Raw genomic sequence first — 14072 nt, 5'->3', positions numbered from 1 at the left:
TGCTACAATGTTACATGTTTAGTACTGTGTTCGAACTCATGATATTTGTTTAAGTTAGAAGAGATTTTAATTTTTACCATCTCATTCAAATATTATTCGATTCAATTTTGAATTATTATTGCAACTATTGTATTTTTTTAATATTCATTATGAATGAATACCACTAATGATTAAAATAACTAAAAGGGTTTGAAGGAGAAAATGACAACATATATACATATAAGGAATTTTAGAATCACCCAACACAAATGCTATTGGGAGTTATCTTCTTCAGACTAAGGACCACAAACTAGCACATGGAAATGGATCCAAATCCTTGTAAACTTTCAGAGAGAACAACTAGTCACTATGTATTGTTCATAAGGGAAGTCTATTTCATCTTTTTTATTTGGTTAGACTTTGCTTGATACATGCAAGTAGATTTTTTTTCTTCACTTCAAGTTGAAGCTGACACTGTTCCTTTTCATCTTATGCGAAACAAATTAACTCCACAGAAACCAATTTCATTAAATTTCATTAAATTTCTTTGCATTTATGAACACTCTCTATACATAGTTTCTTTTTATAGAACTATATTTTTTATAGTCTCTTGTTATAGCACTTGGCACTGACCACTAAACTATCCCAAAATAATAATTAAATTGACACTTCGATGATATCATTTGAAACTTATACATGTAATGGAAACAAATAAAACTAGCACAAATTCTAGCTTTCCAAAATGAATTTTCAATTATAGAGAGAAAAAAATAATAATCAATTGTACTTTTAGTTAGTCTTAAATACAGTGAAGTTGCTTCTGTTTTTATCACATGCAAGGGAAATTCAAGGATAACGACAAAAGTACAACACCTTCCCTAGCAGAAAATAGGTCGATTTTGCTTTCTAAATTAATTGCAAATAATTAATATGGTTAAATTATTTATAGTAGTACTTTTTTTTATTATAACATATACATATATACATAGCTGTAAAAGTAAACAAGCATGAAAAATTCAACGCAAAATCCTATTTACTTCTTTTCGTGACAGTAATTTGTCTTTATAGATTAAAATATATTGTAAGAAGGGAAGAACTAAGAATTGAAGATCCCTATTAATATTTAATTAAGATCTTTGTAATCAACAAGGTTAGACATAAAGATAATAAAGGTACAATTCTTATTATTGGCAACTTTAAAAAAAATATTGAAAATGGACATGCTACCTACTCTATATATTTGTTTTATGAAAAAATTGAAAATTGAAAATTGAAATAAAATAATAAATGTGGAGTTATTAAATTTGAGAAATAATTTAAGGACAGAATAGAAAGAACCCACGTGAGAGTCTTCAGGCTTTTACACCGCATATGTAAAAGCTCTTGTCGCGAAATTACATGCCAATAAAGGGAAAGACTAACGTACCGACAAGTTGACAAATTTTCAAACGCTCTCTTCAATCCTTTGATAACGACTCTAAACTCAATAGTAAAATTTCATCATAGTCAAAATCAAACTTATTATAACCTCTTTTTATTTTTTTACCAATGCACTATGAATAAAGTACTTTCCACGTTAAAATTTTAACATTAAACTTATAATGTTTCCTTATATTTATTCTCTGGGGTAATCTTATTGAAACTAAAAGTTGTTAGAAAAATGTAAATTGTCAAGTAAAATATGATATGCGGCTGCTATGGACATGTTATGCTAGCATATGCTTGTTAGTAATAAAATGTTTTATAATAAAAAGTATAAAAGTAAACAATAAATATATAAATATGTAAATATATATACTTGGAAAAGTACACTTGTTATAATGACTATGGTTTTGTGAATGATTTTTATCTGGCTGATTATATGTTTATAGGGTGACCATGGTTCTTTCAATAATTAAAACTCATTAAGAGGGATTTAAATTAAATGTTACTTTTAATAGGGATTGGAAGTGACCCTTTATTTTTAGATCCTGCATTATATCAATTAGTCATAAGTACACTGTTTGTGCATTTAACTTTAAATATTTCTCTTTGTATAGATTTTGGACTACAAAAACCGGATCTGATTTATGAGTTGAGTTTATCTGGCTCCATCTATGACGAACAGATTATCAGCAAAGGTGAATTCTCAAAAGTTTTGGACGAGCTCTTGATACTTTGTCGTAAGTCTGGCCTATTCCTCCGCTTTGTATTTTTTATCGTGTTATTTAAGTCTTCCATCCAAAATAGAATTAAAGGTACTTAGTTCACCAAACATGGGGTGTATAGAGCTGAAATATTTTTCTCAGCCAAAAATATTAGTTTTAATGACGAAGCTTTCACCTCAGCCAAAAATAAATTGAGGTATAATGTCAAAGCGCGACATGTTTTATTTTTTATTTTTAAAAATAATATATTCTCTCGGTTTTTAATAAAATCGAGTGAACAAACAATTCAGAACATGTTTCGAATTCCAACTATTGCAATTTATGTTTTTATTTATATATAACTGTTAACTAAATGATATATCCCATCAATTTCCATATTAACCGAGGGATAAAATAAATAAACTTTATTATAAAAGCACTCGTTAAGCCGATTTTACCCTAATTCTAACTTATATGTAGCCGCCTCACACTCGTATGCATCATTCTTTGGGGATGGATTGCAAGACAGTAAAAATCTTCAATATTCTTCTATCTTGAACAAAATATTTGTGTCTGCCCTTGCAATCTATCTCACATAATGGTGTTGATTTTGTTGTTGTATTTTTGAAATAAACCTTTCAATGTTGTCAATCAAAGAAAACATCACTGTTTTTCTTGGGTTGACAACATTGAGAAATTATTCCTAAAAATGGGATAAATTGCATAAAAAAATGGTGACTAGTAAAAATTGAAATGGAAATCTGACATGTTACTTTCAATTTTTTATCATTCACCATTTTTTGCTTAAAACCTAATACTTCGGTCTTTTACTAAACTGCGGGGTACCTTATTTTATTTTATTTCTATTAAAAAAAAGAATAATACTTTTTCCCTCGGTTTTCTAATGAAACTGAGGGGTAAATATTTTTTACACCATCAAACATTTTTACCTCAGTTTTTGAAAAAACACAAGGTATAATTTTGGCCTGATTATTGAAGATATTAATCAACGTCCTTAAACAAATCTTCGTCATCCATCTCATGAGTATCAACGCTCAAGAAACTACCATTAGTGATCCGCTTGAAACATAAAAAAATATCATTATAAAAGTATTCTGAATTGAAAAAAAGAAAAAGATAATGAAACATCATGAAGCGGTTGAAAATATCTACATCCAACACTTTAAGGTCTTCAAGAGTATTTGCTACGAAAAGATGTCTATGATTGATTGCAAGAGCATAAAATTATTTGGGTTTAAGGTTTGTGATCTTAAATATTTATTTGAGCAAAAAATCATTTATTTATCTAATCTTTTTTTTTTGTTTTATATCAAAAACAAATGCAAGCAAAAGCCATAGAGAATATTTGGCACCCAACAACTGATCTATCTCAAAATTTAATTATTCAAAGATCCAACAATTTATCTTTATTGACAAATTAATTTTTACTTTGTGTGCAAACAATGTAATATTTTGGGTAAACAATGTAGTTTGTAAACAAATTAATTAATATTATGCGTAAACAATGTAACGAGTTTAAAAAAATCTATCTTACCCCTCGGTTTTATTATAAATCGAAATGTATGATGTGTTTTGAAAATTATTCAAATGCAAATGTTGGGGTTCAAACCCATGAGCAAATATTTGTACCCCTCAATTTTTAAAATACCGAAGGATAAAGTGACATCTTTTCATGACGCCCTTCATTACCTCGCTTCTGTAGTTGAGGTTAAATGTATTTCGCATTCGAGGTGTAACGTGTTTTTTTGTAGTAGTGTAAGTCTTAATGAGATGTAGGACATGTGCATTGCCCCTCGATCATGAGTGGAGTAAGGGTGAGATATTTTCCAAGATCGACTAAGATTTCAGACTTGCCTTTATTGTCGTTAATTACCATGTAAGTTAATCTTTTGATGTATGTTATGAATTGTAGTTGAGTCAGTTAAGTCAAGATGGTCTCTTTGAACTTGCTTTTAGGGGAAGATCGTTTACACAATTCCCCAAACACGAGGCCTATAGGGGGGACAAAGTGCTTTTAGTGAGATTATTCATCCTTTGAAGGTGGACTGCCCCTCATGGTCGGGCTTTTTGCTTTTGTGTATGTTTAAGTATTCTCGCCCACATTGTTGAGTACCTTTTCATTTGTAATTTCTAAACTCATAATTAATGAATTTGAGTTTTTTTTATCCTCGTTTCTTGTGCCTTAGCTGAATTTATCATATTTTTGTTGTATTCATTTTGATCATTTGTAGGCACTTAATTTCCCCATGTGTGGTTATATGTGTTGTGTTGGTATTATCCTCAAATATTTTTGATGATGAAAACTCCTTAAATGCATGGTTGATAATGACATTTGATCAAAAGAAAAAGATATCTCAAGTTCAACTATCAAATGGTCTTGATCACAATAACTCTTCTAAAAGATTTCTGATGATGGAATCTGAACAAGAAAGAGATATCACAAGTGTCATCAGTCTAATGTTTCAAGTTCTAGCTGAAAGTGTCCAACATTGTTAAATTAAGCAAAGAAACTTGAAGTCTTGAAGTTGTGACTCAAAGATATGAAATGTGAAAGTTAGTTAGGTCCTCCGTTTAGCGCTTTAGTTTGGACCAGTTTATTCTAAAGGAACAAGCGTAAGTCTTAAGGTGTTAAGACAATGGACAAACACACACACAAAAGTGTTTTCAAACCTATTCTTTTTATTAAAACTTCTTAAACTCTATTTGAGAAAGCACTTAATTGATTAGACGCTTGCTTAATTATTTAGGCAGGTAAAATTGCTTTGGCTAATAAATTAAGATGTCCCTTTAATCGTTAAATTAAAGTGAAGAGCCTCTTGATTGACTAAGGGGGTTGATAATCGAGTAAGTAACGTAGAAAGTAAAAATTTTATATTTTAGCTTGATTATTCGATTAACATATGATTTTAATCAATTAAATTATTAAAAAGTTCATGGATATTTTTTCCTTTTTTAGCTATTTTTTATATGTAGGTTGACTAGTGGAGTTGTAACGCCCGTTTTTAGTTTGCGTGTTTTATTTAATTATGTCGTGTTATGATATGTGTTTTGTTTTACTAATTATGTGTTAATTAAGTGCTTATGCGGTATTGGTGTTATTTATGGGGTTTTATAGTAAATAATATAAGTTAATGAATTAGGAGAATTATTGGGCTTAAGGTAGCATTAGTAAGTGTAGGGTGCAATTTAATGCCCATTAGTAATTAGAAAGATAGTAAGGTTAACCAAAACAAGGGTGTTAGAGGTTTAGAGGATAGAAACTCATTTTTCACAAAATTGGGAAATAGAAGAGGATAGTGAAGAGAAGAGAAAGGAGAAAGGGAGAATCTCAAGATTCAAGGTTATAGATTTGGCTTCAATCCAAACCTAAGATAAAGGTGGAATTCTTTCTTGCTAAAGGTATGTATGATGATGTTTTGGGTGTAAATTAATTGTATGTTTGTATCCATGGAAGTTTGTGTGTAGGACTTAGGGTTTTTGGAACAAAATGCATGAATCTTTGGTTGAAAATGTATTTTGAATGATGTTTGATGACATGTGATGGTGGATTTCGTGTTTATACATGTTTAATTGACGTTTAGAATGGGTTTAGGGTGGGGGAAGGGTGATTATGCAAGTCTGTTACTGTTTCTGAGTTTCTGCACAATCGCGCCTTCGCTGAGCGAAGCTAGTCCGCTAAGTGGACATTGCTTTGCATTTCACTTCTGTCGTGAGTCGCTAGTGCTCCACTAAGCAGACCTTGTTTGTATTTCGCTTCTGGACCCCTTCGCTAGTGCCTCGCTAAGCGGACCATGTTTTACAAAAATTGTCCCAACTTTAAAATGATGTATCTTTTGAACCGTAACTCCTTTTCAAGTGACGTATGAACCTACGTGAATCTCTAATTGATGTATTTCCGTTTTATATGCTTCGTATAACTTTGGAAACTCTTTGAATCTTTATTGAATTGGATTTTTATAATATGTATATGTTGTTGTGAGATGAGCCATTGTTGTATGATGGTATAACATAGCGTCGTGGTTGCGAGGTGATGAATTATTACAAAAGTAATGATGTATAGACGATGTTGTTGCACATTGTGACTATGTGATATGTGGATGTATGTTATTGTGTCACATCCATTGCATAAGTGTCTTTTAGCCTGAGAATGGCAACGACTATTAGCCTGAAAGATGGCAACGACTATTATCCGAGAGATGGCAACGACTATGGCCAAATGGCGATGTTTGAGACGGGAGGTCACTCCAATGGTACCACATGCATTTTCATTGTTCGAGTTGCATAAGTAATGTCGCATAAAGAGTCGTAATTGGATGTTTGTGTGTGCATGACATGAATGTTAAATGATATTGAAGTGTTGATTGTTTCGTCGATTGGACGTGATAATTGACCGTGTGTGCCTTAAATTGAACTTGTTCTTATTGTCGCTGATAATATATCGAATGATGTGAATTATGGTACATGATATGTGATGAGAAGTGGAGACCAAATGTATGATTATTTCTCTGCTTTGAATATTATCATACGCTTCTTTATAATGAATGATATCTCACCCATTCTGTTTGAATGTTACCCTTCGTTGGTAACGTGCAGGTAATGACGCGGAGTAGTCGTGTACCTATAGCTCGAGTCGGTGTGTGTCGATGCTCTGACACGTCGCACTCGGGGGACGTTGGATTACTTGTTTATGTTTTGTTTCTTATTGTTTATCCTTGTTAAACTTCACCGTTATGTTATGTTGAGATTTGTTGGATATATTGTGCCATGTGGCCATGATGTTATGACTTATATTGTTGTTGATACTTGATTTCCGATGCGACGTGAGTACTTCTTGAATATTGATGATTAACGATTTCGATATTGTTCTCCTATATGTGTGTTATGTATCTATGTAAATGAGCATGATATGTGCATGTGATTTTGGTTGTTTTAAATTGTGATGCCCCGAATTGGTCTGTTCCATTTATTTTGAGATTTTGTACTCTGATATTTCCTGTTAATTGCGGGATATATTTGGGGTGTTATAATAGTGGTATCAGAGCAAGTCGGTCTTATCCGGTCATGTGTTGTGTCGTAGTGTAGTCTAACAAGCGTGTATAGTTATTTTGTGTTGATTGTTTTTGTGTTGTAGTCAAGACTTGTGATGGCTAGAAGGAATGATGTTGCAATAGTTGTTGCTTTGGAAGCAATGGCCCAAGCTTTAGAGAACCAATCGAATGGTGGTGAGAATGCTATTTCTCGGAGTTTGGCTACCTTCCAAAGAGAGAACCCTCCTGTGTTTAAGGGAACTCATGATCCTAATGGCGCGTTGACATGGCTTAAGGAGATTGAAAGGATTTTCCGTGTCATGGATTGCACTCCTGAACAGAAGGTTCGATTCGGGACTCATATGCTAGCAGTTGAGGTGGATGATTGGTGGCTAGAGACCCGTAGGAGATTGGAAGTAAGTGGTGAGGAGATCTCTTGGATTGTGTTTCGCATGGAGTTCTTAAGGAAGTACTTTCCTAAAGATGCTTGTGGCAAGAAGGAAATTGAATTCCTTGACCTGAAACAAGAGAACAAATCTGTTGTGGAAAGTTTGGTGAGTTGGCAGAGTTTTACTAACACTATGATGGGCTGAATGGCAAGTTTTCCAAGTGCATTAAGTTTAAGAATGGTTTGCGATCGAAGATTAAGAAGGCAATAAGTTACCAGAAGATTCGTATCTTTGCTGATTTGGTTGATTGTTGTCAGATCTATGGGGAAGACAACAGTGCTCATTATCGTGTGATAAATGAGAAGAGGGAAAAAAGTCAACAAGGTCGTGGTAAGCCTTATGAAGCTCAGAGTAGAAAGGGTAAGCAGAAAGCGGTTGAGGGTAAGAGAACTAGTAGAGGAGATGCTCCTACTGGTATTGTATGCTTCAAGTGTGACAAGGTTGGTCACAAGAGCACTGTGTGTACTGCTGGTACCAAGAGATGTTCCGCTGTGGTAAGATTTGACATGAAGCACCTAAATGCAAGCATAAAAAGATGGTATGTTTCAACTATGGTGAAGAAGGCCATATTGGGAGCAAGTGTCGAAAGCCCAAGAAGGAGCAATCTAATGGGAAGGTGTTCACCTTATCGGGAACTCAGACCACTAGTGAGGATTCACTCATCAGAGGTACATGTTTCATTAATAGCATTCCTTTGATTACTATTATTGATATCGGTGCTACGCATTGCTTTATATCTGTTGATCGTGTTGAAAGATTGGATCTTGTGTTATCTGCTATGAACGAAGAAATGGTTGCCGATACTCCGGCTAAGGGTTCAGTCACTACTTCTCTTGTGTGTCTAAAGTGTCTCGTGTCAATTTTTGAGAGAGACTTTCTTGTTGATTTTGTTTGCTTGCCGTTGAGAGGTTTGGATGTAATTTTGGGGATGAACTGGTTAGGGCATAACCATGCTCACATCAATTGTTTTGATAAGTCTATGAGGTTTTCTTCTCTTGAAGAGGAAAGCTTAGAGTTGTTATCGGCCAGACAATTTTGTTTATTGATGAAAGAAGATGTGCTGGTGTTCGCGTTGGTTGCTTCGATGTCTGTTGAGAATCAAGCGGTACTAGAAAGGTTGAAGGTGGTATGTGAATTTCCTTAAGTTTTCCCTAATGAAATTCCCGATGTGCCGCCTCAGAGAGAGGTTGAGTTCTCTATTGATCTTGTACTTGGTACTAGACTTGTGTCTATGGCGCCGTACAAGATGTCTGCTTTAGAGTTGTCTGAATTGAAGAAGCAATTGGAAGAGTTGCTTGAAAAGAAGTTCGTGAGACCTAGTGTGTCACCGTGGGGAACTCCGGTGTTGTTGGTTAAGAAGAATGATGGAAATATGAGGCTTTACATTGATTATTGTCAGTTAAATAAGGTGACAATCAAGAACAAATATCTACTTCCAAGTAATTAGATATTCTAAAACAATCTCTAAAATAAGTATTCCAAGTAATTTCTAATTCATTTGAGTGAAAATTAAAAATATATTGTTATTCAACCTATAATTTATTTTAGTAAAAATAAAAAAGAAAAGTAAGTGTAATTCATTCAGTAAACTAAAAACTCATTAAAATTTACTAGTGAAATCGAAATGAAACGACATGTTAGTAATTTAGTATAAATGACGTAAAAATAAACGAGGGACAAAAAAATTCGTGCTCTGTCTGTCCTGTCCACGAGGGCATCTCAGAGGTGCAGAGAAGTGGACCATATTGAAATTAACTCCTTGCTGCTACCTTTTATTTTTCATATACCACATACATGTCTTGCTACTTATATATGTCATGTTCAAATTCACATCTTACCCTCAGTAATGTCTATATATAGAGTAAAATCATATACTTACACACTTACACACCTGTGGAGGGTGCAGTTACGGTGCATAGATAAAAATCTATGCACCGTGCATAGAGAATTATTGACCATTGGATCATTAGATCAAATTATAATTATTACTCAATAGTCAATACTCATTACTCAATAGTCAATACTCAATACTCAGTACTCAATACTCAATACTCAATATTAGATTAAAAATATGATCCAATGGCTTAGATTGACTTATGCATGGTGCATAAGGAAAATCCTTATGCATATTAGCCGATGCCACCTGTGGATATATCTAGTGTCACACAAATATTTAATTTAATTTAATTTCCTGATTAATTGGACAAGGTATCTATATCTATCTATAGCTGCTGAGTCAATGCATGTTTGGTCCCACTTTAATTAGCAGAGTGCAACCGCTATCTATTTGAAAAGTATTTAACCTAAATTGAATATTTATTTATTTATTACAAGAATTCAAAGGGAGGGATATTGGATAGTGACGCTAGCTAGAGAAATCAATTGGTATTTATGTGTTTGGTGGTTGCTGTCATTCATATTTCAAAGTGGACACGGATTCCACTATACTATATTACTACTTCTTTCATGTCACTATATATAATTCCAATAACTCATTATGATTCTAACTTAATTTGCGCCTAGAATTTTCAATAGGTGATTATGCATGAAAATATTGAAGATGAATTATAGTCAAAGACTCAACTGTGTGCAACTAAAATTAATATTATAATTGTGCGAATTAATATATATACTTTACACGTATATATGTAGTGAGGTTGAATTATTAATTGGCGGTATAGAAGATAATGTTAGCTACTCATATGGAGACAGAGTGAGATCATATAAAATCTATCTTAGTTGGCAATGACGTTTAAAAAAGAAATTGGTGAACATATGAAGGGTGTGTGCTCGTATTGGCCAAGTGCTTCGTTTGTTTAGACAGTCGGAATCTTGGTGATCATGGTGCTGATTAGTGCGCACAGCAACTCCTCACTGTCATACTCATTACTAGTAATATCTACCCTTTCTGACGTGTGGAAATAAATTATTTGGGGTGTGTTTGGTTCGAGGTAAATGGAGGGGAGGGGAGGGGAGGGGAGGGGAAATTTTTAATTAATCATGTTTGGTTCAAATTTAAGGAGGGGAAGGGAGGGGAGGGGAGGGGAGCAAAATCCCTCCAAATCTCACTTTTTGCGTTCCTCCGAATTGGGGGGATTTGGAGGGGAGGGGAGGGAATCTGAATTTTAATACGTAAAAAATCATTATATTTACTAAAATATCCTCAGTTTAATTTTAATATTTCAAAATTATTTATTTTCTTTTTCGTTAATGCTTCCCTTCTATGTGATTTTTCTCGATTATTTTCATCAACTTATTATAACTATTATCCACCTTCAATTATTTTTTCATTTTTTTTACTTAATACAAATCATAATCATTGCATTATTTTTATAATTATTTTAATATTTATTTATGTTCTTTTTTCTTCTAATTTTGTTATCTATCTTATTATATATTTTTTTATATCAAATTTTAAATCATTCACTTTATTTATTTATTTTTGTTTATTTTATTAAAAAATTTAAATTATTAGTTTTAACAATAACTTATTTTATGTATTATTTTTGTTAGATGATTCATCACTATTTAAAAATTGTTATTAACATATAGTTTCATTTGTGCCGGAGAGTTATAATTTGAATCAAGTGTACTCAGTTTATTAACGTTATGATAAATTATAATATTTTAATCCCTCAATTAAAAAATTTATTATCAAAAAATATTTATGAATTTTTCATATTTAAATATTATAACACTTATATAAGATCATAAGGATAAAGATGTAATTTATGAATAGAACCCCTCCCCTCCCCTCCTGAACCAAACATATTTTTAATTAAAACCCCTCCCCTCCCCTCCCCTCTCTTATTTTGAACCAAACACTTATTTGATTAAAAAAAATCCCTCACCTCCCCTCCCCTCCCCTTCCCTCTTTTAAAATCCCTCCCCTCCCCTCCCCCTCATTTGAACCAAACAGACCCTTGAGGTATTTGGTACCCGTGAGTTTAAGTTGGGTACGAGTATCTTTAATGCAAATTGTATTTTAATTTTAATTTATTTGAAAATAAAATAAAATAAATAAGTGATGTGGTATTGAATTTCACTATTTGATTGGACAAGGGTACCGATATCCAACTAAATTCAATGGGTATCGGAATGTTCACCAAGTCCGATTGTTTGTTTATATTTTATTATTTATTCTTTTTATAACTCTTATTTCCATTATATATGCTACCCATATTATTGAAATTACAGCTACTCGTTCTCCTATTTTGTTATTTCTTTAGTTAATATAATATTTAAAATTTGATTTAATTCTCTTTGAACTACTCGTCACTTTCACTATTGAACTTTTATAGATTTTATATCGGATATGTTTCCTCAATTTTTTTGAAAACCGAAATAATAACTCTCTAAAAATTTTATTTCTTTAGAACCAAAAAATGCACATTTATTTTTTTTATAAAATATACGTCAGATATGTTCCCTCGATTTTTAAGAAAACAAATATAAAAACCCTAAAAAAAAAGACATGATCTGTGATGTTGGAATTGATGCTTTCAAGAAAGTCACATCTAGATGAAGATGATGAAATTATGAATGATATTCAAGAAGGCATGATTCGTGATATTGGAGTAGATACTTTCAGGAAAGCTAATATGATAGATACTTTGTAAAGAGACATGGAAGAGTTGTTGAATTCGAGATATAAAAGTTTTAAAAGATTGTCAGTTGTGTTAAGACTATTTAATCTTAAGGCAAGAGGTGGGTGGACGGATAGAAATTTCACTGAATTGCTTGAATTCCTGAAAGAAATGCTTCAAGAAGGTAACACATTGTTAAACTATAATTATGAGGCCAAAAAGATATTGTGTACAATGGGTTTGAACTATTTCAAAACACATGCATATCGTAATGATTGCATATTATATAGAAAATAATATGGAAACTTGAAGGAATGCCCGGGGTGTGGGGAGTCACACTACAAGTAGAGGGACAATCGAGTTGAAGACGATGATGGTGTAACTAGAAAGTGGGTTCCTTCCATGGTGATGTGGTATCTACCGATAATTCAAAGGTTCAAGAGATTGTTTGCTAATCTCAATGACGTAAAGAATACTAGATAACATGTAGATGAAAGAGTGTGTGATGGAACATAAAGTGTCTAGTTACAACGTCAAGGGACATAAAGTGTGTCCTATATATGAATTTGACACATGACACTCCTCCAATTACAAAAAAGGAAAAATATTGTTTATCTTGGTGTCATGCCCTAATTTTTACCCCTAAGATTCCACCTATCACATCATTTGCATTCACTCAAGATCACAAACATGGCAGTTTCCCATATCTTTTCTTTGGGTTTATCTTTTATGAGAGATCACCAAGCACCTTTGTGTTTATTTCTACATCTTTATGTGCTTATGTTTTATCAACTAACTTTGATAACTTTTATTCAAATATAAAAACATGTTTGCTGACTTTCCTTTTCTTATTGTACAAGGTATGTTTTACAATCAAAGAAGCAAAAGAGTGGGCCAATTCTTAGAGGACCTTATTTAATGACCAAAGGTGATTAAAAAGTGAAGACAACTTGGTTTGTGGTTGAAGTTTTCCCAAAGATCAAGCTTGGTTTCCAAATTAGGGTTTTAATCCCTAAAATCAAAGTTATGGCCAAATATTGGTCAAAGCCCAAAGGAGACTTTTTCTGCAAGTCATGACCTATAATCTTAGGCCATATTCATGTCAAAATTCATTCAAGTCCATTTGATCAAGGAAAGTTCAATTTTGATGCTTTGTTTTCAAGTTGATTCAAGATTGGTTCATGTGTTTATTTCCATGTCATCTCCATCATTTCTCAATTTGTTCAAAAGGCAAATCAAGGTTTTATTCTCCTTATGTTCAAAGGATCATCATTTGGATTTTGGATGCAAGGAAATTGCAAAAATCTCAAGTTGGTGCATGTTTGATTGGCCAAAATTAAAGTATGGCATGTCATTTGGTCCAAACACCATAACTTTCTCAATTCTCAATATTTTTTGTTGCCTCTAAATGTCACATTTGAGCTCCTCTGCAACTTTGCTTCAAAGTTCAAACATCAGTTTTTCTCCTAAGCATCTCAAATTTTGAATTGGACTTAAGGCCATTTGTGCACAAAACTTGGTTCAAGACCTGGTCGACCTAATTCCTGACCTAGTTTTTCAGGTCATGACCTCAACTTTGCTTCATTTCCATTTTCAACTCAAGCATCCTTTTGAATTGGTTCTTTTTGCTTCTTATTCTATGCCATGAGAAGATAATTTGGCTCATATAAAATCACAAAACACACGAGGGATTTCAATTTGGCCTAAGCTCAAACATGGTGACCTAACCTTTATTTTTTGCGCAAGACCTAAAACTCAAACTGCATCAAAACTTCACTTGGGACCACCAATACATGTGCACACTTGTTTTTCGTTGCAAAACGTGTGGGATTCTAAGAAAAACGACCTGATTCCATCAACATTTCATGCATTTCACTTTCGTTC

At 32.8% G+C, this 14072-nt stretch overlaps 1 protein-coding gene across 1 annotated transcript; it reads left to right on the top strand.

Moving 5' to 3' along the window:
• Positions 1 to 6334: 6334 nt before the first annotated feature.
• On the top strand, positions 6335 to 9049 carry LOC131620923 (uncharacterized). Its single transcript, XM_058892141.1, has 7 exons — positions 6335 to 6376; positions 7258 to 7369; positions 7637 to 7707; positions 7797 to 8218; positions 8359 to 8437; positions 8579 to 8728; positions 8783 to 9049. Exons 1-7 carry the CDS (start codon positions 6335 to 6337, stop codon positions 9047 to 9049), a joined length of 1143 nt encoding a protein of 380 aa, XP_058748124.1.
• The last annotated feature ends 5023 nt before the right edge of the window (positions 9050 to 14072 follow it).

Source organism: Vicia villosa, linkage group LG1 (genome assembly GCF_029867415.1).
Source record: "Vicia villosa cultivar HV-30 ecotype Madison, WI linkage group LG1, Vvil1.0, whole genome shotgun sequence".
NCBI lineage: Eukaryota > Viridiplantae > Streptophyta > Magnoliopsida > Fabales > Fabaceae > Vicia > Vicia villosa.
Note: the sequence above shows the minus strand (reverse complement) of the source record. Positions and strands in the feature narration are given on the sequence as shown.

Coding starts and splice junctions, on each gene's coding strand:
- LOC131620923 (XM_058892141.1), top strand. CDS start 6,335: ATGGCCAAATGGCGATGTTTGAGACGGGAGGTCACTCCAATG. Junction 7,370..7,636: donor TGAGAATGCTATTTCTCGGA/GTTTGGCTACCT, acceptor ACTTTCCTAAAG/ATGCTTGTGGCAAGAAGGAA. Junction 7,708..7,796: donor AATCTGTTGTGGAAAGTTTG/GTGAGTTGGCAG, acceptor TTGCGATCGAAG/ATTAAGAAGGCAATAAGTTA.